An 18,100-nucleotide genomic window follows, 5' to 3' on the forward strand; every position below is an offset into this window, starting at 1 on the left:
GATATTTGGGTTGCACTTCTCTCCCTGTAAATACTGAAAGCTGCTCACATGCTTTTCCAAAGCTCTGGAGTTTGACCACAACCCCTTTGCCCTTATTTTGGAGGAACATTTCCAACACGTGGAGAGTATCTTTGCTGTGCATGGAACGGAGGGACTAACAGCAACAGAGCAGGCAGAGCGCAAACAGATGTTGTTTAAGGCAGTTTCCTTGCTTGTGCTATTTTTTGCTGATTTTTTTCCCTGGTGTTCACACTGCGAGGAGCGGATCTAGAATTAAAATGCAATAATTTTCTTAAGGTAAACCAAAATGCAGCTGTGGATTCAGTAACTGTTGATCAGTCTCAGTCTCTGTACCTTCCATGCAATATTACACACTGTGGATGGTCAGCAACGGTTAAGTGGTAGTGACAATGAAAACACCATGTTTCCTTTACTGCCCAAAGCGAGAAAGTACTTCCTCTGTATGGCAAGCAAATTGATAGCTTTGCAGTCTAGAAGGACACTTGAAGGGTACATCTAGATTACAAGCCTCTTTAGAAAAAGAGCATCTAGACTACAAGCAGATTTTTTGAAAAAGTGGCTCGCTTTTTTGAAAGAGAGTCTAGACGTTCTCTTTTGAAAAAGCACAGTTGCATTCAATAGCGCCTTTTTTGAAAGAGTACTTTTGAAAAAAGGCGTTATTCCTCGTAAAATGAGGTTTACCGTGATCGAAAAAACTGCCGTGTTCTTTCAATTTACTTTCAAAAGAATGCAACTGAAGTCTAGACGCAGGTGAAGTTTTTTCGAAAAAAGGCCACTTTTTTCGAAAAAACCCTGTAGTCTAGCCACACCCTTGCACTTACATTGTCTGGAAGCACCTGAAAGGCTGAGGTGTGCTTTGCGAATCAGGTCCAGGCACCATCATCATCTCAGAGTCCAGAAAGGAACCAGAAAAAATGAAAACAAGAAGCAGCTTAGCCATTCCTAGCCACCAAAGGCAAATGGCATTCTGCATAGTTGGGGGCAAAAGTGGAGAGGCAGGCTGTGACTGCCAGAGACAAGAGGAGCAGGGAAAACTCTAAAAAGCCACTCATGTTCTCTGGTTAGAAACTGCAGACGACATCTCTGGTTATCAAGCTGGATGAATGGAATGGAATGGAAAGTTGTGTGGGACATACACCTGCTTATGACTTCTCAGCCCAACGTGTGAGACAGTCATAGAATCATAGAACACTAGAACTGGAAGGGACCTCGAGAGTTCACTGAGTCCAGTCCCCTGCCCTCATGGCAGGACCCAGTAACATCTAGACCATCCCTGATAGGTGTCTATCTAACCTGCTCTTAAATATCTCCAGAGATGGAGATTCCACAACCTTCCTAGACAACTTATTTCAGTGTTTAACCACCCTGATGGTTAAGAAGTTTTTCCTGATGTCCAACCTAAGCCTCCTTTGCTGCAGTTTAAGCCCATTGCTTCTTATCGTATCCTCAGAGGCTAAGGAGAACAATTTTTCTCCCTCCTCCTTGTGACACCCTTGTAGATACCTGAAAACTGCTATTATGTCCCCTCTCAGTCTTCCCCGTTCCATACTGAACAAGCCCAATTCTTTCAGTCTTCATTTATAGGTCATGTTTTCTAGACCCGTAAGAAGAGGTTACTTACCTCGTAACTGTAGTTCTTCGAGATGTGTTGCTCATGTCCATTCTGATTAGGTGTACGCGCGCCGCGTGGACGGATTCCGGAGCTTTTTTCCCTTAGCAGTATCTGTAGGGCTAGCAGGGAGCCCCCTGGAGTGGCGCCGGTATACCGGTGCATATATACCCCTGCTGGCCCCTCCACCCCCTCAGTTCCTTCTTGCCGGCTCCTTCCGATACGGGGAGGTGGGTGGGATGCAGAATGGACATGAGCAACACATCCCGAAGAACTACAGTTACGAGGTAAGTAACCTCTTCTTCTTCGAGTGCTTGCTCATGTCCATTCTGATTAAGTGAGTCCCTAACCGTGTCCCCCCTCCGGAGGCGGGGTTGGAAGGTGACTAATTATCACATTAACCTTATGCAGAACTCAGAACTGCCCTCCTGACGGCAGTATCTTCCCTGGCCAGTTGTGTAATAGCATAATGCTCCGCAAAGGTGTGCACCGATGACCAGGTCGCCGCCCTGCAGATTTCCAATATCGGCACGTGGGCAAGGAATGCCTCCGACGTTGCCTGGGCTCTCGTGGAATGTGCCGTTATGCGCGGTGGTGACCTACCCGCGCCCTTGTAGCATAGCCGAATGCAGGAGGTAATCCACCGAGACTGGCTGCCCACGCATTCTTTCCGCCACTGAAATAAACAATTGAGTAGACTTGCGGAACCCTCGTGTCCTGTCTATATAAAAAGCCACCGCCCTCCTAACATCCAGGCAGTGCAAAGCCTGTTCCCTGGGGGACGCGTGTGGCTTGGGATAGAACACTGGTAGGTAAATATCCTGGGAGACATGGAAATGCAAAACAACCTTGGGCAGGAACCCCGGGTGTGGACGCAACCTCACCTTATCTTTAAAGAACACCGTATAGGGCGGTTCTGAAGTCAGCGCCCTAAGCTCTGACACCCTCCTGGCTGAGGTAATGGCCACGAGGAAAGCTACCTTGTAAGACAAGTGCTTCAAAGAGCACGATGCCAGAGGCTCAAACAGGGGCTTCATAAGGGCAGTCAGGACCAGGTTAAGGTCCCAAGCCGGGACCGGTGGTCTCCCATATGGCATCATCCTGTCAATTCCCTTCAGAAACCTTTTAACCATGGGTTTGGCAAAGATGGACCTCTGACCCCTCCCGCCCCCGGTGTGAAAAGCCGCTATAGACGCTAGGTGTACTCTCAGGGAGGCTGTGGCCAGACCCTGTTCCTGCAGGTGGAGGAGGTATTTGAAGACAGTCAGGACCGCCCCTTCACCTAGAGCGAGCGTTCTGTCCCCTAGCCACGAGGTAAACCTCTTCCATTTAGCTTCATAAAGGGCCCTAGTGGATGGCTTCCTGCTCTCTAACAGGACCTCCTGGACTGCCCTGGAGCAGGCCCGCTCCGTGACTGAGAGCCACTGAGGAGCCATGCCGGTAGGTGCAGAGATGACAGGCTCGGGTGGAGTGCTACCCTGGCCTCACAGCTCTGAGAGATTAAATCCGGCACGAGGGGCAGCCTGAGTGGGCCCTCCACAGTCAGATCCAGCAGGGTGGTAAACCAGTGTAGCCAGGGCCACACTGGCGCGATCAGGATGGCCTGGACCCTGAACCTCTGCACTCTGAGTAGTGTGTCGTGGATCAGAGGGAACAGGGGGAAGGCATAGAGTAGGCCCCTGGGCCACCTGATGTGCAGCGCATCGCCCCGAGAACCCAGACCGTGCCCCATGTACGAGCAGTACTCCCTGCACTTGGCATTGCTCAGTGTCGCAAACAGGTCCAGGCGGGGAGACCCCCACCTTTGGAAGACCCCGTGAAGTATGTCCCACCGGAGTACCCACTCGTGTGCTTGGATCGAACGGCTGAGCCTGTCCACTAGCCCGTTCCTGGTTCCTGGGAGGTGAGAGGCCTCCAGGCAAATGCCATGGGCCACACACAGTTCCCATAGATCGAGGGCTTCCCGGCACAGGGGAGAAGAACACGCCCCACCCTGTTTGTTGATATAAAACATGGCCGTAGTGTTGTCTGTCAGCACCTCCACCACTCTGTTCTGTAAGTGGGGAAGGAACGCTCTGCAGGCCAGCCTGACCGCCCGCAGCTCCTTGATATTTATATGGAGGGGAACCTCCTCTGGCGACCACATACCTTGCGTCCTGAGGTTGCCCAGGTCAGCGCCCCATCCCACGTCCGAAGCGTCTATGACCAGCTGCGCCGACAGGGATACTCTGGTGAATGGGACTCCCGCACACACCATGCCCTCGTCCTTCCACCAGTCTAACGAGCGAAGAATGCCCTGAGGTATAGTCACTACCGCATCTAGCGGCGACCTCAAAGGGTTGTGTGCAACCTTAAGCCACCCCTGCAATGGGCACATGCGCATCCTGGCGTGGTGGACCACATAAGTGCATGCCGCCATGTGGCCTAAGAGCCTCATACAGGTCCTTGCCGTCGTAGTTGGAAACTCCTGCAGCTCCACTACCAACGAGCGGATAGCCAGGAATCTGTCCCTCGGCAGAGACGCCCTGCCCAAGGGTGAGTCCAGATGGGCCCCCACAAAGTCTATCACTTGGGTGGGGTCTAACGACGACTTGGCATTGTTTATGAGGAGACCAAGGCTCCCAAACAATGCCCTTGCCCAGGTGACGTGATCTATCACGTGTTCTCGAGATGTGCCCCTTATCAACCAATCGTCCAGATATGGGAACACCTGGACCATGTGCCGCCGCAGAAACGCGGCGACCACTGTCATGCATTTGGTAAAAATCCTCGGGGCCGTACACAGCCCAAATGGGAGGACCGTGAACTGGAAATGGTCCTGACCCACCACGAACTGTAGGAACTTTCTGTGACTTGGAAAAATCGAAATGTGGAAGTACGCATCCTTGAGATCGAAAGCTGCGTACCAGTCCCCCTTTTGGAGCAATGAAATGATGCAGGCCAGCGTCACCATCCTGAATTTTGCTTTCCTTATGAAGGCGTTCAGGTTTCGGAGGTCTAATATGGGATGCATGCCCCCTTTCGCCTTGGGTACTAGGAAGTAGCAGGAGTAGAAACCCTTTCCCTTCACGTCTGCGGGCACTCTTTCTACAGCCCCTAGTGCCAACAGGTTGGACACCTCCTGCCGAAGGAGCGTCTCATGAGAATGGTCTCTGAAGAGGGACGGGGAGGGGGATGGGAGGTAGGGTAGGAAAGAAAGGGGATAGTATACCCCTGCTTTACCAGGTCTAGGACCCAACGGTCCGAAGTGATCTTTATCCACTCCTGGTAAAAAAGGGAAAGACGGTCCCCAAAGAGTGGGTAGGTAGGTGCGACTGGTAATCTGCTCTCTTGCGTACCTTCAAAATGAGGGCTTAGTTAGGTGACTGGGAGATGGCCCTGCGCCTCTCTCGGAGTCTGACCGAGGGCCCCTACGCCTGCCTCTAAAGAGGTCAGGGCGACTATTGCTGCGGCCCCTCCTGCGGCCCCTATCGTTTTGCCCTCGTCTATGATAGGGCCTGGCCCGGAAGGAGCGCCTCTGAGGGGCCGAGGTGTGAATCCCTAGCGACTTTAGCGTCGCCCTGGAGTCCTTCAAGCTATGAAGCTTGGAATCAGTTTGTTCTGAAAACAGGCCCGGCCCCTCAAAAGGCAGGTCTTGAATAGTGGTCTGCACCTCGGGCGGGATGCCAGACACCTGCAACCATGCGCTACGCCTCATAACCACCCCTGTGGCCATAGTGCGGGCAGCGGAATCTGCCGCGTCCAAGGCCGCCTGGAGGGACGTACGCGCCACTACCTTTCCTTCCTCTGTCATAGCCCCAAACTCCTGGCGAGATTCAGGGGGAAGCTGGCTGACGAATTTTTGCATTGATGCCCATGTGTTAAAGGGATAACGCCCCAGAATTAGTTGCTGGTTAGCTATATGTAGCTGGAGTCCCCCCGTGGCGTAGGCCTTCTGGCCAAGCAGGTCCAATTTCTTGGGCTCTTTTGCCTTCGGGGTAGGACCTGGTGGCCCTTGGCGCTCCTTCTGCCCCGCGGCCTGCACCACTATGGATCCAGGAGCTGTGTGGTTAAAAAGATGCTCGTGCTCTGCTTGGGGTACGTAGTACCGTCTCTCGACCCCCTTTTGGGTCGGCGCAATGGAGGCCGGCATTTGCCACAGGGTTTTTGACAATTTGTCCACCGTTTTATTCAGTGGAAGCGCCACTCGACCAGGGCCCACTGCCACAAGAATGTCCACCATAGGGTCTTGGTCATCATGGACCTCCTCGTGCTGGACCGCTAGGTTGACTGCCAGCCTTCGGAGCAGCTCCTGGTGCGCCCTGGCATCCATTGACGGGGGCTGAGGCGCGGGGTCCGCCAGGGCCTCGTCCGGTGAAGACGACGAGAATTCTCTCGGGGAAACTACCTCCTCCTCGCCGAGCTGCGCCCCTGGTTCCCCTTCTACCGAGATGTCCATATAAACCAAGCCCGGCTGGGGCATAGCCTCCTGCCCTTGACCGACTACCGGAGGTCTCGGCATCGTCATCATGGACGAGTTGTCTCCAGGCGGAGGGGCTGTTAATGGGGTGGCAGATGGGGTGCTGCTCCTTTGGGACGACCCTACCGCCGGCACCGTAGGGGGTGGCCCCTGGGCCTGGTGGTAAGCCCAGGGCATCCAGAATGGCCACTGGGGTTGCCCCTGCCACTGCTGCTGGTCTACCGATTCCCGGTGAGATGATCTAACGGATGAACGAGACCTATGACGGGATCGAGACCTGTACGATGATCTGGCTGTCGTCACCGATTCAGCCTCAGACTCCGATGAATACTCCGAAGCCGACCGGGGGGGGGGGGGGAGGCCATGAAGCCTGCACCCTTCGCTGCGCCGCCATGGCCGATGGCTTGCCCCTGTGCTCCGTACGCGGTGCCGGTGGGGGCATAAGCGGAGGCCCTTGCTGCAGCGGTACCGTGCCCAGCTGCATCTGGTAGGCCGGTAAGTAACCCACCGGTGCCGCCACGTGCTGCGGCACTGCGGTATGCTGCTGCGATGGCACTCCCAGGGTGTAAGCTGGTATCGGTGCCAGGAGAGGCAGCAGCGTCGTTGCCATGCGGGGCACCAGCTGTGGTGCCGCAGGTAGCGTATAGTACGGTGCGGGGCCCTGCACTGCCCACGGGCCCGTCTGCGGTACTGGTCCCTGCACCGGTGCCGGGGCCGTCGGTGCCGCAAGCGCACTCGCTCCTGGTGCCACTGCCAGTGCCAACTCCGGTGCCGGTGCCCTTGCCGGCACCAGGAAATGCTGCTGCTGTTGGGCTGAGGCCTGCCCTTCGCCCAGAGAGGCCCACGGCCCGGCTGCCATAGCCTGCTGGGGGGCACTTGAGGCTGACGCCGGCACGGTCCGCTCCTGCGGCACTGTGCCCTCCCCTTCCTCCGTGGCCATCTGGATGAGGTCCCGGGCCGCCTCAAAGGTTTCTGGGGTGGAGGGCCAACAGACCTCTCCTATCCCCGTGGGCTGCCCCGGGCTCTTGCCCTTGTCTGGGCTGCGCCTCTTCTTCGAGGTCTTAGAAGATAGGTGCCCCTCCTTAGGGCGCACCTTCTGGGCACTCCTCTCTGCAGAGCGTCCCCTCGAGCTCTTGGAGGCCCTCGGCACCGGGGACTGCGATCTGTGTCTCGGTGCCTTGTCGGTCTCAGGTCAGTGCTTGGCCGACACGGGTGCCGCCGACAGTGCGCTGCGGACAGAGTGAGGGCGCTCCTCGCCCTGGGACTGCAGTGCTGACTCCATTAACAGGAGTTTCAGCCGAGAGTCCCTCTCCTTCTTGGTCCGGGGCTTAAAGCTCTTACAGATAGCGCAGCTTTCGGCTCAATGATCCTCTCCCAGACACTTTAGACAGTCGGAGTGAGGATCTCCGCAGGACATAGGTTTAGAGCAGGAAGCACAGGGTTTAAGGCCCTGGCATGCCCTCCCCTCATGGGGAGAGTCCCGCTGTGCTCCCCTATCTAACTAATTACATTATTTACAACACTTAACTACTTAACTAGATAAAACTTCAATTAGAACTATAATACAACGGATAAAGAGATACAGCTGCTAAGAGATAGGCTAACAGCCTGAAAGCATGCTCCAGCTACCGTCACGGGCGGTAAGAAGGAACTGAGGGGCTGGAGGGGCCAGCGGGGTATATATGCACCAGTATACCGGCGCCACTCCAGGGGGCTCCCTGCTGGCCCTACGGATACTGCTAAGGGAAAAAAAGCTCCGGAATCCATGCACGCGGCGTGCATACACCTAATCAGAATGGACATGAGCAAGCACTCGAAGAAGAATCATTCTTGTTGCTCTTCTCTGGACCTTCTCCAGTTTCTCCACATCTTTCTTAAAATGTGGTGCCCAAAACAGGACACAATACTCCAATTGAGATCTAATCAGCGCAGAGTAGAGCAGAAAAATGACTTCTTGTGCCTTGTCATGACATGACATCGCATGTGTGCACAAGAGATCTCCAACTGTCCAAGGAAGACTGATGATCCGTCTTGGAGACTCCGTGCTAAGAAGAAGAGAGAGAATATTCTGCAAGAGACAACAGGATGGTGTGCAGTCTTCTTAGAGATAAGATGCAAGATGTCAGTCCAAGATTGGTTGGGGATCTGAAGTCCATAGACCAGGAACTATTGGTGGTGATGCATGCCAGCACTAATGACAATGCTTTGGATTGCTTGGTCCTGGCTCACACTGAGTCCAGCAGCCCCTGTTCTTGGCAGCTAACCCTGTCTGCCGTGAACAGAGGCTGCTCCGACACCAGCCCATGTTCATGGCAGCCAGGGCTGGCTGTGCACAGGGGCTGCTGCTGGAGCAACTCCTGTGCATGACTGGCCTGGGCCGCCGCAAACAGGGGCTGCTTGGCGGCAGCAGCCCCTGTCTGCAGGAGGGGCCAGCTCCCCACTGGGACCCCGCAAAGAGGGGCTTCACAGCAGCCTCCTGTCCTGATAGAGGCAGTGGGGGGAGGGAGGGATGTAGCAGGCAGCACCAGCTCCTGTTCCCCCTCCCCTTGCTGCCTTTCAGAGACAGCAGTGGGGGAGGGGAAGCGAGTAGTTGATACTCCTGTCGACTACCCAATAAGCTTATGTCAATTCCTCGCTAACATCCCTAATAAGGACCTACATGTGGCAGAGCAATTTAATAAGAAAAAGCTCTGAAATCTAGCATACATAGGTCTAAAGACTGGAAATTGAAGCTAGACAAATTCCAATGTGAAATAAGGCACACATGTTTAAACAGTAAGGCTGATTACTCATTGGATCAGTTTATCCAGGAGTATGGTGTATTTTCCAGCACTGGAAACTTTAAAATCCAGATTGGGTGGTTTTCTAAACAAACATGTTGTAGTTCAAACAGGAATTAATTCATGTATATCCTATGGCTTGTGTTAGGTAGCAGGGCGGACTAGATGGGTACAATGGTCCCTTCTGACTTTAAAACCTATGACTCTCACAGGCCTAGCTAATTTAGCCAAAGGAATTTAGCACTAAATGACAAACTACGAGATATATTTTGTCCTCAGAGCCATACCACTGTCAATGGAAACTGCACACACATCTGAGAGCCACAGCTGGTTACTTACAATCATACTAAATAAATAAATGTGTCAGTCTTTGAAGTGCCACAGGACTCCTCATTGTTTTAATCAAAACAACAACACATTACATCCAATTTGTAGTTAACTACATGGAAGTCAGTGGAGTAAATCAGTGATAGATAGATTTCTTTACTACAGCTGTATGCAGAACTTCTTTATATATAAAAAACACTTAATATTCTGCCTAGCAAAGGTTTTCACAATGGCAACTGAATATTTGTATTACTGCTATAAACGGGTGAATGGCTGCAGTATGTTTCTCCTGGGTTTGCAGAGTTTACATTAGTGCAACATGAAGTACTTCTTACAGACACAAGAGGGCGAGTTCAATTGTATTTTTCTTTTTGCTATGGCAATTCCATCTATGCATAGTCAACTGTACCAGAATACTAAATAGCAGCAGATTATTGACATTCATTTATATGCAGCCATTTTCTAAAGCAAAGATGATTGTTTTCATCATGTGCCAGCATATGTAAAGAAACTTATTTGTCTGTCAAAATATTTACTGTAAGTAAACAAGATAATAATCACAGAGCTCACTGAATTAATGCGGTGAATCCTGTAACTGGGCTATGAGCTAGCATTACTCATAGGAGTTGTCTGACTGGACGCATGAAACAAGTCACCTTAATATTTGCAGGCTCTGAGCATTAGCCTGAGGTTTGAAGTCAATCAAGATAGACGCAGCTTGCCTCCAACCTGGTTCAAGTAGGTTCCATTAAAAAAAAAAAAGCAATATTGCAGCCAAGTTCTGCTTCACACTCACTCAGCATTGCTAGTGTTTGCCACCCAGATATTACCAGCAGGATCTGGGAAGGAATCTGGGATGCCGGAGGGGGCTCAGGGCTGGTGGTGCGGGATGCAGGAGAGCACTGTGGACTGGGGCTGAGGAGTTGGGAGCATGGGAGAGTGCTAGGTTGAAGCAGAAGGTAGAGGTGTGCGAGGGGTCTGGCTGGAAGTGCACCCTTTGCTGGGTATGAAGAGTTTGGGCTTTTGGAGGGGGCTCCAGGCTAGGGCCACAGAGTTCAGATTGTGCTAGGGGGAATGGGCTCTGGAAGAAAGTTTGGGTGCAAGAGGGGGCTCAGATTTGGGACAGAGGGTTGGGGCACAGGAGGAGATTCCGGTTCCAGGCAGTATTTAGGTCGGCTTCATTAATAATTCTGTAACTGTGGACAATTTAAGGATTAAGCCAACAGCAAGGATCTGAGAATGGTAAAGGGCATTTTGTTGGTTATCCAGCGTGCATCGTGGCCATGCATATTTCACAAAGTATGGCTTTTCAGAACTGCATTAGTCATGCGGATCCTATTAGCAACATGGAAACTGCTGTTAAAAAGATAATTTCCCCTCCACAGTTTGGCAAAGCCTCCCGTGGCTGCCAAGACCACCAGTTATGGAGTTTCGAAGCTAAGGTAGGAAAAACATCACAGAAGTTGAGCACACCTTTGTTTTCACACTTTTGTCTTTTCCAAGCTTTTTCAGATTTGATTAAACCTTTCCAAAAAAAGTTTTAACCTGAGTAAGGCAATGGTTCATATGAAATGCACGTGGTTCCATTTAATCAAAAGACAAGGTGGGGCCAAAATTAACAGGAATCTAGTTTCAATGTTAGCCAGACACTACCTTCTTTACACAAAAAGAAAGTCATTTAGTGACTTTAAATCCCCCCCCCCCACACACACACACAAGATTAAACTCATTTTTGGAGTCTAATCTCTGCAAAAATCTGAACCCCCAATATGGAACAATCATTTTTCTAAGCCAGAAAATCTAAAATACAGTATTTTGCAAAAAAACAAAACACAACAAAAATATCAAAGAGCAATTTTATTTAGCATATTTGGCACGAAGCTTACAAGAACTGTTTTGTTCCCATCTCAAACACAACTAGCAAGAAAAAAGGCATATAATACATTTAGTAATTTGAACGGCATGTAAAATATGGGGGGGGAGGGAAGAGGCACCAGAAAGATCTATCAAACAAAATCAAAGTGCATGAAAAATATTTACTCCAAGTGCCTCCTCATATTAATTAAGGCACCACTACTCTAGAATGTTTACTGGATACTCTAAACGTACAACTCCTTGTTTTTGGAATGTACAAGTCCTTAACTTTACTTGGTCTAGGACCTGAATGCCACAGTTCTTTAAAATGGAATGATTTTGTAAATATGAAATGGGGAGACTTTCTGCTCAACGTAACTTCTTTGTGGATGAAAAATTTGTCATTATCCTTGCCTTGAAAAGGTAAGGCAGAGGAACTAAAAGTATAAACTAATATTTAACCTTTTAATAAATTTAGATCTTAACATACACAAGCGCTTAATGATTTTAAAATTTTTTAAATGATTTTATCACAAAATATCACTGCAAAACACAATATCTGGTACTGGAAAAATGCATGGATCATTATAGCAAATTTTCAAGCCTTTTGGCATACATTAAATCCAGTATCTGAAATAATGTTTAATTATTATAAATATATGATTCAAGTGAATATTATAGCAAATCTTCTTTTGGATCACTTACTAGGTCTGCAAATTCCAGAGGCATTTAAAACATGTAGCAACACCCAATGTTAAACAGTTATGGTGGGGTTTCTTTGTTTTGTTAAGATTCCGCAAAGCTAGCAAGAAATAAAGATGCATTGGCTTTTGAAGACAAATAGCTCAGTCTAACAGATTAAATTTATTCATTTGCCTTTTAAAATATTACAGCCAAACAGTAAGAACTACATTAATGTTGATAACTTGTCATAATAATTCACAGGTATATGTGCAATAGTGAAACATGGTGTTTTAAAAGTAAAGCAAAGCCTATTTAGATTGGTGATTTACAGAACACCATGAATCTTAAATATTCAAAAGAAAATCAGCTATTTTCATGTCCCCTTATATTTTAAAAGGGACTATTTCTATAGAGCTAAACTGCAACTGAGGCTCTGAGAACAGGGCCACATTTACATCTAGGGTAAGCCATTTCCATAAATGGAATCGAAGTTGTACCTGAGTACACCAGATCTGAGTTTGGCTTAGTTGAGTCATTAATCTCCTTTACCAGTTATCAAAAATTAGTTGACAGATGAATGTCAGTATTTAAATTCTAATGGGAAAGAATAAGAGAGAACTATCGTGTAGAACTGTTGTTCAATTCCTCTATTGTAGAGGGAATGAAGAAATCTCAAAAGTTTGAGACTGTTTAACCTGAATTTTGGGAAAAACAAAACAATTTCTCCATGGAGATACAAAGGCATGTATCTATGAACCCTAGGCAGTACAATGAATTTCAGGTTTTGTAAACCTCAAGAATACAACTGTATGCACCATTAACAAAAATAAAAATAAAAACAAAAAAAACAGCCCTCTTCCCCCAACCCTCTAGTACTACAAATCCTAACCATTAAGGGCAGAAGGTGGCATCAGGAGATCTAATGCAGAACATGATGGTTCAGAAGATACAGAGACCAGTTCAGTTGTATATGACACTGTACCTTTTCAGGTTAGTCTGGACTTTCCCTAAAGCCTTTGCCTCAATGTAGAACTGAAGCTTTCATTAACCCCTTCACCCCTCAATTATTTGCTACATGTAAAATATGCCACAAAGTGATTGATTGGGACTAACTACATAAGAATATTTCCTTTCTGTCCTCTATTAACACAACTACAATCAGCATAAAGAAAACTGTATTTACCCAAATCATTTATTTCATGATTTATATGTAGATCATGTAGCAACTTAGTATCTGTGATTGTGCACTTGTGCTTCTGTTCTCTGGCACTTTGTTGAGGAAAAATTAGTGTCTGGAGAATCACATCTTGCTGAAGCACTCTTTAGCATTTGTCCAAACTTGAATTCCCTTTATTTAAAAAAAAAAAAAAAAAAAAAAGTGATTTTTTTGCTTTTCTAAACAAAGGAGCCTTGCAACAAACAAACATACCAAGTTTGCATACAACTGCATGATTAAAGTATACAGGTAAACTCCCACTGATTAACAGGAACTTTACATATATAAAAGATGGGAAAAGATTACAGGATTTGGTCCACACCGTTTAGTGCATACTGTTACCAACACAGGAGATTCTCAATTGATACCATCTACATTTTTTGTTAGTCTCTAAAGTGCTGCAGGTCCATTCGTTGTTTCAATTTTTTTTTCCAGTGACGCTATGTCTACACAGCAGTATTATTTCGGAATAACTGTCGAAATAAAGTTGAACTGGAGGACTGCTTACTCCGACACCTGTAACCCTATTGTATGAGGAGTAAGGGAAGTCAGGGGAAAGAGTGTTTTCTCTTGAAATAACTGCTGAGTAGATAGCACCAAAAGTCAAAATAAGCTATTTTGACTTAAGTTACATAATTAGTGTAGCTAAAGTTGCATAGCTTATTTTGAGTTTAGCCCTGCAGCGTAGACATGCCCTTACAGACTAACATGGCTACCCCGAGTCTCTTAACTTCAGTGCATGCTGGGAAGAGAGAGAGGAGGCAGCAAGGATATGGCATCTTACATGCACGATGGACTACACTGTAGCTCCTAGTCAACTGATCTCCAGCCTCCTGTGATAGCAGTTCTCCCATTTGTTACAGACCTACATCTGGGTCACCTACTACCATGTATATAGATGTCCTGTCTGTCAGAAGCAAAACCTACCTTTTTGCACATACTAATCTGCATCACAGCGTAATTTATGAGGGCCTCTTTCAAGTCATGATTCTTTTGCTCTTTGAAGCGCTCAATATCTGCCCAGGCACTTTTCACAAACTCTCTGAAAATAAAACAATATTGTTTTGTCAATGTGTTTAAAAAAAATACTTAATATATATTATGGGCCCAAGCCACCTGCTACTGAATTAACTGGGAGGAGGACTGTGCCTTTATCAATACCTGAAGTTCTGCACTTTCATAGTCTACAAGTTGGATCATAGAAATTACTCTGCATCTTGGATGGCATCCTCATTGAATAATTCTACTTGCTCTAATACTGGAGTAATTCACCTAGTTCTTCAGAGATTGTTTAGTAGCAAATCATACAGTTTTTTTAAATAATTGGAGACCTTCACAGACAGATCCGAATGAGGTTATTCTACATGGTCACAGAACTAAATGAATAATAAATTTATATTCAGATTTTGCCAGGTTTGTTAAATACTTTTGTGCCAGTGCTCTGGTGAGTGGCTTCGGGCCTCAGTGTACTCTTACATCATCTCATTTTCTCTGAGAATCCTGGAGTAGGCCATCTTAAATGCTTGTGGCAAATAAATTTTAAGTCAGTAATGTACAACTGCTTGGATGTTTGTAGAAAATGAACACAAAAAGGATACTAGCGTAGCTGAAGCAAATTAATTTCAGAATAGAATATTTCCTTTTCCTGTTTGTCTGCAATATTTCCCTCCACTCTACTTAACCAAAGCAGGGGCAAATCCAGACACTAAAATAACGCACAGCTTACTGCTTGTACTGGATTGCACAAGCTAGATAAGTATTCATTTGAAAACTGCTGCCTGAGCTATTAAAGCAGATGTCCAGCGCTTCTGTCAAGATGATTAAGGAATTCCATTTACCATGTCCTAATTTCTATTGAGTATTTTGTTGTTTTGAACTCTGTATGAACTAGTCTGTTTCTTATCTTTTGGTATGTAAGAATTACAGCTAACAGATAGCATACTCATCTTTCCTATAATAAAAACAAATGTGTTCTGACACAAAAACATTGGTTTTAGAATGTCAGCTCCTATTAGTTAGAATACTAAGAATCAGTCGGTCATTCAAATATAGCTTGCTAAAACCCTTTACTCAAATTTAGGAATTCCATTTACTCAAACAGCAGTCAACTATCTTTCATGCAAAACATTCTAAGGAATTATTAGCTCCAATATCAGAAGCCATGTTTATAGACTAAAATTACATCTGAATTCTATATTCAAGTAGCCATTAGAAAGCTTAAAGCCTTGTTTGCTTACAGTCCACCTGTTAAATATATTACCAGCTGAACATGAAACAAGGAATCAGCCATTAAATGGAATTCAGTGACTGGAAAAGAGATCAACTCTTACAAAAACTACTCCCATAGATGAGGAGCTAACCGAGTGTACTGTACTTTATTTCACAACGTGCAAAAGACAAGAATTTTTATAGACAGCTCATAAACACCGAGGATATATGGAAAACTACTATAAAATACAAACACCTTTATGAACATAATTTATGATTTTTACGAACACTTTGTTTTGAACACATCAGCTCCTTTACCTGCCCTCCACGTTTTTAGATTTCAGTTGTTCTTCCCCTTCATGTATTTGTTCTTCAAGCACTTTTATTTTGCCTTCCCTTTGCTCAGGAGTTTCCTGACCAAACAGTTTGCTTGTCATTCCCTTCAGAGAAAATGTTCTCACAGTCTAAAAATCAAACAGAAAAAATACTCTAAGTGATTTGTTCCAATAGAATAATTAATATTGGCTGGCGGAGTTCTCACACGGACATCATAAAGGGCTCTTCCACTGGAAAAATGTACTACTGCTAGGTGGATGAAAGAGATGTGGAAGTTCAAATTAAAACCAATTATTAAACAAATCTATATTAGAACATTTTGAATAAATAGGAGTTATCTAAAATGTCACAAAGTCACTAACCTCTTCAGAAACCGCCTTCAGATTTCATTGTCATATGTAGTACATATTGAACCTCTCTAGTCTGACACTCTTCTGGTAGGGCAACATCCATGATTTTAGTTAGCCAGATGCCCACTTTTTCATGGGTGTGGCCAAGTTTCCTGCAGTCACATACACTTTGTTTACAGCTACCAGTTCTGGCTCTCAGTGTTCTGTGGTGTTATTTAGCTCTTGTTTATTCCTAAATGACTTGTAAGAACCCAGAAATCAGGGGAAGTATTTAATACTGACAGACAATATTGATCTCCTATGGTTTGGCACTAGTCTGGTACGAAGGGTGCTGGTTTAGAGAGGCTCAACCTCTATTATAACCATGTTATTAGAGACACAAGGTGGGCAAGGTAGTATTTTATTGATCCAACTTCTGTTGGGGAGAGAAATGAATTTCCAAGCTTATACAGAGTTTGTCTTCAGGTTTGGGAATGTACTCGAAGAAGAGCTCTGTGTAAGTGCAAAAGCTTGTCTCTAACAGAATTTGGTCTAGTAAAGGTATTACTACGCCCACTTTCTCTTCTAGTAACGTGACAGATATGATTCTTATGGCTTGACCCACTGACCAGTGAACTAAAAGGAATGACTCCCATTGACTTTAATGGGCTTCACAGTGGACCCATATTTAATGAATTTGTATTCAGACACCAATTTCTAATCTTCAAGTAATATTACTTATGTTAAATAAAAAATTAAATAATTCCACATTAAATTAACTTTAGCTGTAATTGTTCACGCTGTTTATTCACCTTTCATAATAAATGAAAAAATGAAGCTTAAGCTTTTAAAAAGGTACAAAGATTTTCCCCCAAAAGACTGTAATTAACCAGAAACTTTGATCTTTGTCGTATTCTACTACTGTATTTCATTTCACTTGAAACACTTCAGATCACCTTAACTGCATGCCTGTACTTGCTAGGACTTTCTAAAAAAAAGCCCGGGATAAACTGTCTAACTCACCATGAAAATAAGTTACAGTACCCCACTAAAAGATCTATATGTCATATGATACTTGTTATCATAACCAGCTGTCCATATGCTGTTAGAATGACATCTAAATGGCATTTAACTTGGTTAGCGCTCTAAAAAAAAATTTAAGTCTTGAGGAAGAAAATGGAAAAACAGACTCACTCCTGTTGCCAGTTCTTCACACTGCTGTTTCTTAGATGCCAGGTCCTGAACAGCCATTTCCAAGTCATACTGCATTAGTTCATGTTTCCTGCAAACTGCCCTAAAAACAATCAGTGAACGATTTGTCATGTAAACTTTGTCTTGCTACCTTTTTACCCCCTTCTAAACTTAAAAAAGGTACAAGTGTTCCTTTTTGCATACATTGTGTTCAGTTATTTATCCAGCCTGGATTTAATCACCCTATAACAATAAATATAACTCTCTGCTAGATTACAACGTTTCTGGCGTGTTAGTGACTTTCTAATGCAGTGACCCTAAGCATAATTTCCTGCTAACTCATTTTCTTAGACCAAGATTTTATATAAAAGATAAAACCAACCTATAAGGCAGTGTTTCTTAGAGCAGTCCACGGATCCACTCTGAGAAACCTGCTAACTGGCTGCTGCAATTTGTTTATTTACCAGCTCCGCAGCCATGGAGCCTCATGGCTCCCATTGTCTTCAGATCGCCGGGCCGCCAGTTAGCAGGTTTCTTAGAGTGGATCTGCAGACCACTTTGAGAAACACTGGTCTAAGGACTTCCTTGTAAAATAGTTTCATTTAACACCAGACACAGGAAAAATTCCAACTGCAACAAAGGGTTTACATGACATTTTGGACACTGACTATGATACAGGCAAAGATGCACATTAAATTTAGGAAAATGCCTTCCATTGTAACTTAGTTCAGAGAGTCAAAATTGCTTGAGTATACTACATTATTTTTGTTTGTAAAAAATGATACTGTGCTTAAATTTATATAGTGCCTTTCATAAGGATCCCAACATGTCTTTCAAACTGTACAAATGGATTTTCAAACTCGAGTATTACCACCTCCTTAGTGAATGTGGTAACATAGCAGGAGGACAAAGTACTTGAGGACAGGAAGGAGTACTAGGGGAAGTTAGGGAGGCAAAATGTAGCCATCACAACTGGAAGTTATAGTTTTAAACAGCTGTAAGTTGTCAGAGCCAAGGCAGGGCAGCTGACAGCCTCGCTAGGATCCTGGGCAAGGTGTGTGTGTGGGGGGGAGAGAGCGAGCTCTG

At 45.8% G+C, this 18,100-nt stretch overlaps 2 protein-coding genes across 2 annotated transcripts in view; both read right to left on the reverse strand.

The window, feature by feature from the left end:
* Position 1: 1 nt before the first annotated feature.
* On the reverse strand, positions 2–3,073 carry LOC149524035 (uncharacterized). Its single transcript, XM_089779685.1, has one exon. The coding sequence runs from the start codon at positions 3,064–3,066 to the stop codon at positions 2,230–2,232; it is 837 nt and encodes a 278-aa protein (XP_089635811.1). The 5' UTR covers positions 3,067–3,073; the 3' UTR covers positions 2–2,229.
* Positions 3,074–11,038: 7,965 nt separating this feature from the next.
* Positions 11,039–18,100, reverse strand: part of SNX4 (sorting nexin 4) — a 58,410-nt gene continuing 51,348 nt past the window's right edge. Inside the window, exons 11-14 of the mRNA XM_006137659.5 lie at positions 17,018–17,117; positions 15,477–15,622; positions 13,878–13,992; positions 11,039–13,082 (exon numbers count right to left, since the gene is read on the reverse strand). Of these exons, the coding sequence (XP_006137721.1) occupies positions 13,035–13,082; positions 13,878–13,992; positions 15,477–15,622; positions 17,018–17,117 (409 nt within the window). The 3' untranslated portion in view covers positions 11,039–13,034. The remainder of the gene's footprint in view (positions 13,083–13,877; positions 13,993–15,476; positions 15,623–17,017; positions 17,118–18,100) is intronic.

Source organism: Pelodiscus sinensis, chromosome 7, assembly GCF_052426305.1.
Source record: "Pelodiscus sinensis isolate ZL-2025 chromosome 7, ASM5242630v1, whole genome shotgun sequence".
NCBI lineage: Eukaryota > Metazoa > Chordata > Testudines > Trionychidae > Pelodiscus > Pelodiscus sinensis.